Here is a 10,413-nt window from a genome sequence, read left to right as displayed (position 1 = left end):
CACCGATACTGTGGTGAATCAAAACGAAATTGTCAACTATGCAATTGAATTCTTGAATTTGCTAGATTTGACAGGCATTTTGCTACCGCACCTCCTTACATTGGTAATTGGCGTAACTATCATTCTTTTTTCTTCATTTCACATTTTCATTCTTAACCATATTCTCAGTCAAGAAAATGAACAATGTTATCGAGGAACATTCAAAGACGTACCGTTGCCACGTATCCCTATGATCCCGACAGATATGCCATTCGAATTGAAACGTTTGCAGTTCTTAGTGCGTTAGCTTAGTTCTTTTGCAAAGCACAAGGAAAATAGTTGCCAGCGCGTGGATTAAATTTGCAGCTCTATGTGGCCTGCTCACGCGTCCTTAAACCCTTTGATTTATACGTTTACGCACCAGACGGAAAAATAAAAAATATTGTGAATCCTCACAGAACTTCAATAAATATTGAATTTTCGAAATGAACACAAGGATCAAAATGAATTGAATTTTGTGTAATGTCTTTCCTTCCAAGTAACGCGAACAGCGTACGGCTAGTATTTATATACGTAGAAATTTTTTTATATATGGACTAAGTAAGAAAATGACTTAGCTGTTATTCATTTTATTCAATTATTAATGTTTAGACATAAGTTAGATTGATGACATAAATAATTTTGTACTTTTTAAAATAAAACTGAAGTAAACTTATGTATTGCAAGTGACCAACGGTTTCACGAGATGAAAACAATGCAAGGTATAGGTTAGTAAGGAGTATAAAGGGTGGCTTGTTTTTTTGATGAATTTGACATTACAAACAAGACTATAATAACTATGAATTAGCCACTCTGTTTTACTAATAGTTCGCGCTTCATATACTATGTCCACTTATAAATTATTTAGGACAGACATTAAATTTTTACAAAAAAAAAACAAATTTATTTAAATATCTTTAATAATTATAAGTTTTATGGGATGACATGATAATACAAACAGTATAGTATACTATACTTCTAAAATACCATGAAAAAAATATTTTAAATCTACTGAATTTTTTTCGATAAATATAATGAAAAACTGAAACAATTCATTCACATTTAATGTTGTGCAAATTTAATAAATCAAATAACATCGATAATCCACAATGAAATGGTTAAAAAACTAATTTAAAAAGTTCCACTAACAAAACCAATTACAAACTAACATATTACTGGGGCTAAGCCTCCATTGGTCTTCTGTTTTGTTTTATTAAAATAAAAATAACTTAGCATATATATCATCACAGTACAAAAATAAAGCATTGCTTCATCAAACGACGACATCACAGCTTGTAAAATCTGCAAATCATATAACTTTATGCAATCTATGGAATAAACAGTCTTTATAAAGTACAAATGTGAAGAGATGAACTGTAAATGATTGAGTAAGTTATATCTTTGTGTGTTAAAATTACATACAGTTTTATATCGGCAAGCAGTCCGATACCCCATGGATATCGCTGTGACTGTTTGCAGGGTTGCTAGATATTATTTTTAATATAATAAAAATGTATTAGGAGGAAATAACGCAGCAACCCTGCTTTGCCTCATAGTGAAGCTGAGATCACATATCACAGCATATTATTTATGTAATTAAATTATACAACATAATATCTGACTGGTATTTAGAGTAAACCTCGAAACTAATTCTTGACACAAATAAATATAAATTGTTTTTTCATTCCATATAACAATCACTACACCAAATAAAGCAGACATGTCATAATTGCATGAGCTACTAAACTAGAATTGTTTTAAACTATTCAGTACACTTAATCTAGCACCAGTGTGCCAAAGCAACTTTTAAATATTAATTTTAGCACTACAAAGACTTAATTAGAGACATGTTTGCTTGTTGAGTTCGGAACTTAATATCTAAGCAATGCTTATTACAAAAGTAAGTCTTCTAAAATGTCTTAATGTATTAACTGAATCTGTCACAGTGCAAATACAATACAAATTTTTGTATGAAGTTATTAAAAATAACCAAAGATATCCATCCCTGCTTGGGCCAATAGTATTCTAACATCATTTATATAGTCTAGGAAAAATAAATTATTTTTAAGCACAAACAATGATTTGGTAATTTTTATTACTATTAGAATTTATCTGTTTATTTTTATGCAGTGGAAAATAATATGGCAAGAAGGATGAGCTACCATAAAAAATAATAACAAAATTTAAATTAGACATCTTAGAAATTACTGAGCTTAATTTACTACATTTGCGTTAAATGGAACATGATCTTTATTGCTTCGTTTACGATTACTTATAATTTCTTCGGAGCTATGCGTTGTGTACACTTAATATTTAAAGTTTGTTTGTGTTTTGGTATGTATTTGGTAGCGGTGGGAGACCCAAAAAATTGTAACAGACATATCTTTAGTAGCCACATAGCGCACAGACAAGATGGCGACTACGGCCTTAATGCTCTGGAATGGGAGACTAAGGAGAGGCAAACACAGCGTTCATCTACAAGGTGGAAAGACAACCTTGTTAAGGTCGTTGGAAGAAGCTGGATACAGGCCACTTTCAACTGGTCCTATTAGAAATTTGTAAGTGAAACTAAAGTAAGTTTCATGTTACACAGACATTGTTAATCACAATCGTGATTTCAGTCTAAGTCAAATGTTTGATATGAATGGATAAAACATAAAATTTAAATGTATAAATCAGCTGCAGCACAAATTGGAGTACAATTAAAATTTTCAGTGTTCGCTTATCTTACAAGCAAGCTGTTAGTGTTTGGTAGCGGCAGGCTGTACAGCGGGTAGTGTGGGCAGGTCCAGCGCAGGGAGCGGGTCGCGCCAGTACACGGCGTGCGAGAACTCGCCACTGGGCTCACAAAGCGCGGGCGGAAACACCTGGTCCACCAGCACCGACATGTGAGAGTACCTGCGTTACAATGATTCATTAGTTACTTTTAAAATAATTACGCCATATCATTTCTTTTCATTTTGATGAATCATTAATCTATTCCTTTACCTATCTATTCTCTTCATTATGCTATACAAACAAAAATTCATCCTCTTCCAGGTGAAGTGTAATTTAATCATATATATCTATACATCAAAATATACAAATCAACCCTTATTAAAATTTTGTTAAATAACCACAACCGAACAATTATTATTGTTTTAAAAATAGATGCAGAGGCAGTAGTAGTTTTTGTTACTGAATATTAACCATTATTTACAAATATATACACCATTAACTAAGCGACGCGATTGTCCCGTGCTAAACACATAGTTAAACCTAAGGAAATATAAGCTTCTCACATATACCTTAAATTAAAGCATAGAAGATAAATATTTATTTTTAATACAATTGCATTATATCTATATATTAAAAGCGACATTGAAGTACTTTGTTATAAAATACAATCACACACCAAAGTTCTGACACCAACGATATAAATATGTTGTTTGAAGTGGACAGACAGAGATACGTATTTATAGAAAAATGTGGTATTATAAGATGACGGTATATATAGATGGAGGTTGTTCTAGTAATTGGCTTTAAAATATCAATAAATATGAAATAAATCTCCCAATTAAGATTTATTTAGAGCTCTTGGTGTAGATTTTGAATCTAAAAAAAATATTTTTTGTCAAAAAAATATTCTGTTTTGTAGTAAACTTTGCTTAAAATTATAAATAAATAATATTTAAAAACCAATTCACAGACTTCCTCCCATAGAAGACAGACACAAAAACGAAACAGATGACAAGTCGATGATTACTGAACGTTATTAGTTGAAATTATTATTTTTAGCGAAGTTTTTGATAGCTGTAATGTTATTGATATGGCTGCGCGGTCAGGTGACAAGCCCCTATAGTCATGCCGTACGGCTTACCGGCAGAAAGTCGCGAACTAATCCAATTTTATTTTTAAATAAAAACATTTTAAGCGCCTAATTCCTCGTTAGATTTTAAAAACGTTATCACGTTTGAGTGGCGGGAATAAATCATCGACCATGTCACTTTGCACGTGGTAACTGAAATAAAAATAATATATTTATTACATTATACATATATAAGTGTTAGTTTATACACAGGCGCGGGACAAGGATTTGTTTGACGGTGCTGCTAATCGCTGCACAAATTACTCACGTGGATTGGAATGTTTGCGTCAACTCGTGTTTCAGTTCTCCCTTATAGTTGATTGTGAAGATTCTCACAATCGGAATGCCAACGGCCTGGTACGCGCATACGTCCTGTAAGAAGAAAAAAAATAATACCTTTTTACAACCAGCTAGAAAGCTTTGTTTCAATTTGATAACCTTGAATTAATGGTTAGGAACTATGATTTTTACAAAAAAAATTATAATAAGAAGCATTCTTCCTAATCACAAAAACTACTCCTTTAAAGTAAGTTATCTAGGCAATCATGGCTAATTTTCGAGATGCTTATTACAATAGGTAAACTAATTTATAATAAGAACACAGGAACACTCTTGAAATATAATCAACTCTAAAAGGGACAGCATTAATTGACATTTATATTTCACATTCTTGATATTATAGTGTTTATATCAAACATTGTTAATTTAATTTAATATAAAAAGAGCAACGTTTCTGGCCTCCTCAGCAGATCAGCATTCCAAGCCCCTGGTAGCTTACTTACATATAATCTTAAAATAATCGACAAATTTTGAGTTCTAAATGCCTTTAGGGATTTATCCTAGGGCCGGTAGGTCTTAAAGGTAATAACAACACGAAATCCGAAGAAAAAGTGTGTATATTCAAGCTTAGCTCACATTTATACCGATTTATAACTATGAAAACAATGTTCAACCAACAAAAATCGTCAACTAATCACAAGTCGACAAGTATTGTAGAGTGCTTTCTTTAGCCTGATGTATATAAAGAATTATATTCGAATAGAATTCCCTATTTCGATGTTGCGCTTACGATGACGTAATGTAGCTCCTACAGCTTAGTTGAATAAATATATTTGAGTTTAAACATACAAATTATACAAAAGTATTTTTTCCTTTTTCCAGAAAAAAAAACTTTTTATCTGTGATAAATAATAGGTATTTGATATAAACAATACTTACGTTAACCCTGTTCCCGTAACCGGCGTAGAAAGGGTTCGAAGACTGCGGGAATAAAGCTTTGATATCGGCCAAGCACTGAATCTTGAACTCCTCAGGTTTTTTTTCTATCACCTCGCGATGGAAGGCGCGCAGTAGCGATGTGGGGTTGAGCAGCAACGGCCCGTCCGGCAGGCACACCTCGCCTTGTCTAATTGAGCGCAGGTATTCGCGCGTCACCTGGTGCAAAGGAAAACAATGCAATCATTATGTGTTTCAGGGTCGCCAGGTGTATTTAAGTGCGCTTGCATCGCCGAAGTGATGCAATTATATGGGTATGAGATGTTTCCTATTTTGCTACAAGGATTCACTTCATCCATCAAATTCTAGATGGCGAGCTAAGAATCAAATCCGTTGGCCAAACGTTGAACGATGAGGCTGAAATGTAAGGTGCACTAAGTTCTAATAGTAAGAAAAAGAGAGAGAGAGAGAGGATATCTCACAATAGAAGTGGAGACAGACTAAGACGGATTTGTGCAAAATCATTCCGAATATCTCATTGGCAAGCGCTCATTATAGTCGTTCAATGGGCTGTGCTCGGACTCTATTTATCCATGAGATTCAATCAGGAATGAGGGTATCCGTAGACGAACGAAAGTACACTATATAGCTCAGTACATTCTTAAGTTGCAGTGGGCAGGTAAAGCCCGCAGAAATGGCCGTTGGGCCTTCGGGATCTGAAGTGGACACTATGAACAGACAAGCGCGGCGTATGCGTACGTAGGCATATGCGATGTCCCCCCCCAAGGAGGACGGATGATAGTGGCCTATGTGTAGCAGTGGACTTCTCCCGGCTAAAGTATTGATGCACTTACCCGAGCTTGGCCTATGGCTCTTGCTGACAGATACAGTAGCTGGTATCCGTTGTTCTTGATTTTAGTGAAGAGTTGTGCAACGCCCGATTGAGCCCAATCCTTTCCTACCAGCGGAAAAATATGGCCCAGGACATCAGATCTGTGCAAAAAATTGTCTATAATAAAACATCATATTTTGCAATTTAAAATCTACTCTCTAATTAGACAATCATTAGTGTCGCTGTTTTCAAATTATAATAACGTTAATAATATCATTGAATGGCACATTGCTGTTTCTTCTTCTCTTCATAGGTTTATCCAGTGCAATTGGAATTGGTTAGTTCTAAATATTTATGAAACTCAAGATTCACAGACAAATATGTCCTCACTAAATCTTAAGACCTGGCTACCTAAAAATTTATGATAAACGAACATTTTACAAGTTGCACTTTGATATAGTGCTATCCATAAGATGTTAGGAATATTACTAGCAATATTTTTGACTCACAAGTAGTCTTACACATGCACACAATTATTAATAATAAATTAAAAAAATGATTAATATATTTTATTTAATTATCACGTTAGTTAATTCGTGTATATTTTGTTGGTTTTCAATATTTCTGTATTTGGCCTCGTGAGTAAGCAACTCATGAGGCCCTAAACACAGATCTAGTTTGGTCAAAGTCAAATCAAGATAATCCTTGACGTATATTTTTTTAGAAAAATCTTCATACTGCGTTATATGAATAATCTATATATTAGATGTTATTGGCAAATACGTTATTTATTATTATTATTTTGTTACTAAAATTAACTTTTTTTTGTTTTAAAAATACTTGTCAACGTGTTAGTTAAATGAGATTACTTGGTGATCGTGCCGTCGATGTCAGAGATGACGATCTTGTCGTCGTATCGCCAGCGGAACACGTTGCACTTGCAGCGCGTGGTACCCTGGTAGGCCGTCGTCACGCTGAACACCATCTCGTTCATGCCCTCGCGCAAGTTCAATTTTTTCTAAATGATAATTTACATATTAATAAAACCACGTTATACAGATTGTCCCATAACGTCAACTTTAACGTCCAGCCGAAATCGGGCGATAGAAGCAATGGTTAACCCAAAAAAAATCTATTTAGAAAATCTATATCACATTTTTTTTTAAATATAAGTGCATATATCCATTGCAAAAAGTTTAATAATGTAATATGAAATTTTATCGGTCGTGTACAGAAGTTATTTTTTTCTTTCTATTTACGATCAGCCAGAGCTATTTCACGGTAATGTCAAAGTGAAGAAACGTAAAATTAAACGGAAAGGAGGCATCCAGTCTTCAAAACAATTAATCGTCATTACAACCACCATTTCAACCATAAGACGTCATTGCTATACATAAGCTTCCCCAAAAAAAGGATCGGTTGGAAGCGGCCAGCACCCAGCGTCTTCAAAGAAACTTAACAAGGTCTTCTGTTCATTCTAATTATTAATAGAATTACTAAATTTTATTGAGATTTCTATTTTAAGTACTGTTAGATCGGAATCAATAAGTGCTGTTCTATTCATTATTAAAATAATAACCTTATATGGCAGAACTATTTGGCAACACATAAGAAAAACTGCCCAAATCAGGATTGTCATCAAAATAATGCTTTTATATAATTTATTTTACATAAAAGTTAAGTTGCCGAGCATCATACGTAGATTTAATTACTATAGCATATATTAGAATGTCTTTACTTTGAAAGGATCTAATAGTGTTAACAAAAATCAATTACAATTTGATCCGACGAAAGCCGCAGTGTTTTGCGGAAAGTGGAATACCGGCGCGAGGGCTTCTGGTGAGACTCTTGTTCAGAATCAGATGAACTCTGTTCCTGGTGTTCATCTAAAAAAATAACATACACATTAACACCATTATAATGCACAAACTATTATCATAACAAAATAATTAAAGCTTGTTTTTAAGCGGAACCTGTCATGACATAAGCTACTGAAATGTCTATAATTGTATTAGTGTAAATGATAATTAGTTTTGAGATAGTTTAACTTCATGAGATCAGTGGATAAATGTTATATGTTATCTTAAATCAAAGTATAAAAATGCATATTATAAGACCTTGGATTCAAATTGTGCTCCATACAGTTAATGTTATGCTTTTAGCGTGTGACTCATCATTAAAGCTCTGCTTATCTGGTTGCATCAATATTACGTATATTCCAATATATGTATGTATATTTATATATATATATATTTATATATATATATATATTTATATATATATTTATATATATATATATATATATTTATATATATACATACACACACATATATATATATATATATATATATGTATATATGTTATATTATATTCAACAACATTTAATTTTTTTTATAGAATTTGTGAATCAAATTATGGTATATTTTAAATGTATACATTAAAACCATATTCTGATATTACATAACAATTGTTACAATATCCAGTATAAAGTTAAGTTAGTAACATAAGAGTTAACAAAGTACTGCATATCCTAACGTGAATACTTTTTTGTTAAAGTAATATTCTTCTTGCGAAGTAACAAGTAAGGGCATTTTACATAGTTACCTTTAATCTCTGATATTTTAGCTTCGGGCGTAACTTCAGTTACTTCTTCACTCTGTGTCAATTCTATTGGTTCTATAATATCATTAATGTTCGTCTGTTCAGCTTCTTTGACGTCTTCTTCTTGGTGACCATCAACATGATCTTCGCTTATTGTTACTTCTTTTCTTATTTTCTCTGCCTCTGATGCTTCAAGAGGCACAGTTAAGATTTTGGCATTTTCTTCTTTTGGTGGGGATGGATCAGTTCTAAATAAAAAAAAATGTATATTGTTATAAGTTATTGAATTGTATGTGTAGTGATTACGATATGAAATTATAAAACATCGAATATACACATCGGCTGCTCTCGTCTCGAGACATTATATAGTCAAAAAGTTATTCTGAGACTAAATGATTTGGCAAATAACTTTTAATAATACAAAGTCTGTAAGGGGCAGCTAGTATTACGATAAAGATATCCGGCCCCATATCACCATATACTTATAATTTTATTGTGAATACTCTGAATTGACAGTGTGCGGGGCATCGCTTTTGCAACCGATGGACGGTAGACGTGTCATGGACCACACACAAGGTTAACACGACGATTTAGTTAAAGTCGCTGGAAGTAGCTGGACGCGTGCAGACCAAAACCGGTAATCTCGGCTATCTTTAGAAGCGGCCAATACTTTGCAGTGGACGACTAAAGACTTACTCGATAAAGAAGTAAACATAGTTATGAAAAAATTAAAAAAAAAAAATTGGTCTTATCACTCCAGGAAATTTCTTATAAACAAACATAGTATGGAATAAGTAGGACCAGTAGAAGGTAGTTGACGCGTAATTGTACAAGATAGTTTAGAATATGATAGAACGTACTCAAAAAGTATACATATGTATGTATACTTTTTGAGTACGTTATTACACTTAACCGGGTGAGATAAAAGAAATAGAATAAATCAATATAAATATTAATTATTATTACTAATTGGGTATAAGGGTAATATTGGCAATATTTAGCAATACTCATTGCGCCGGAGTTAGCTCACCGCTTGGCGTCTACGTTGGATCGGCGCCAGCTCCACCATGAGTAAGAGCGCGGCTTGGCACCCACGTCGGCACTCTCTCCCCCCGCCCTGGCGGCCGCCGTCTCGCCAGCTTCCGCCTCCCCCGATATTTTATCCAGTGACTCGAGAATACGCTGCGAATTATACGACTTAGCTTATGAACAGATAATATTAAGGCTTTGCATATGAAATCGTCGTTATTATAACAAAATGACCATTCTTATCGATGAGATTGTGGGACGTTCGTTTAACTTATTAGTGGTCAGCAGAATGCTGTCAGCACAAAACAACCATATAAAAATAAATGAAGAACTAATTTCTGAACAAAATAGTTTTACCTTTAAATTGAAATAAATCTGAATTTGGGATTTCAATCAAAATACCAGATAGGTGACCTAGTCAAGAAGAGAAGAAGACGTTTTGGACAGGCCGATTCAAATCGATTATATTGAAAATATAAGGGGAATGCCTCCAGCAGAGGATATCCTACGAGTAAAGAGATATTGCTGAGGTGTCCATTATCGAATATCTTATATAAGAACATCGTCAAAGTCGTACTTTCTTCCTTAAATTTTATTTATTAAAAAGAAGTGTCGCCCAAGGAACGTGCTAACCTATCCTGTAATAAGGGTTCCACAACCCGCAGACCATATCGCTCCCACTGTCACTATTGCAGCTACACTAACACACACTCCTTTTGAATGCGCTGCACCGATACCAAGTGGCCTCACTCTTCACACATCCTTTTGAATCTCATCACCATCCATTCTTAGATATGGCTGTCAGAGAAGAAATCCCTAACTTTATCACGATTAAATACCCGCTATGCCCCACCTATTTTAACTCTGAACA

The 10,413-nt window shown here is 33.8% G+C and overlaps 1 protein-coding gene across 4 annotated transcripts in view; it reads right to left on the bottom strand.

Moving 5' to 3' along the window:
* Positions 1-952: 952 nt before the first annotated feature.
* Positions 953-10,413, bottom strand: part of Lpin (phosphatidate phosphatase LPIN) — a 28,430-nt gene continuing 18,969 nt past the window's right edge. For 3 of the 4 annotated variants that reach the window (XM_068770950.1, XM_068770949.1, XM_068770951.1), the window contains 8 exons: positions 9,544-9,695; positions 8,517-8,761; positions 7,689-7,798; positions 6,782-6,930; positions 5,935-6,073; positions 5,084-5,299; positions 4,134-4,237; positions 953-2,916 (listed from right to left, as the gene is read on the bottom strand). In XM_068770950.1, coding sequence (XP_068627051.1) covers positions 2,760-2,916; positions 4,134-4,237; positions 5,084-5,299; positions 5,935-6,073; positions 6,782-6,930; positions 7,689-7,798; positions 8,517-8,761; positions 9,544-9,695 — 1,272 coding nt within the window. In that variant the 3' untranslated portion in view covers positions 953-2,759. Of the gene's footprint in view, positions 2,917-3,877; positions 4,019-4,133; positions 4,238-5,083; positions 5,300-5,934; positions 6,074-6,781; positions 6,931-7,688; positions 7,799-8,516; positions 8,762-9,543; positions 9,696-10,413 lie in introns of all 4 variants that reach the window. The other variant, XR_011107746.1, reaches the window with a different exon arrangement.

Source organism: Battus philenor, unplaced genomic scaffold (genome assembly GCF_028537555.1).
Source record: "Battus philenor isolate CCGP_79_NKW_IND1 unplaced genomic scaffold, ilBatPhil1.0.hap1 SCAF_3, whole genome shotgun sequence".
Classification (NCBI taxonomy): Eukaryota; Metazoa; Arthropoda; class Insecta; order Lepidoptera; family Papilionidae; genus Battus; species Battus philenor.
Note: the sequence above shows the minus strand (reverse complement) of the source record. Positions and strands in the feature narration are given on the sequence as shown.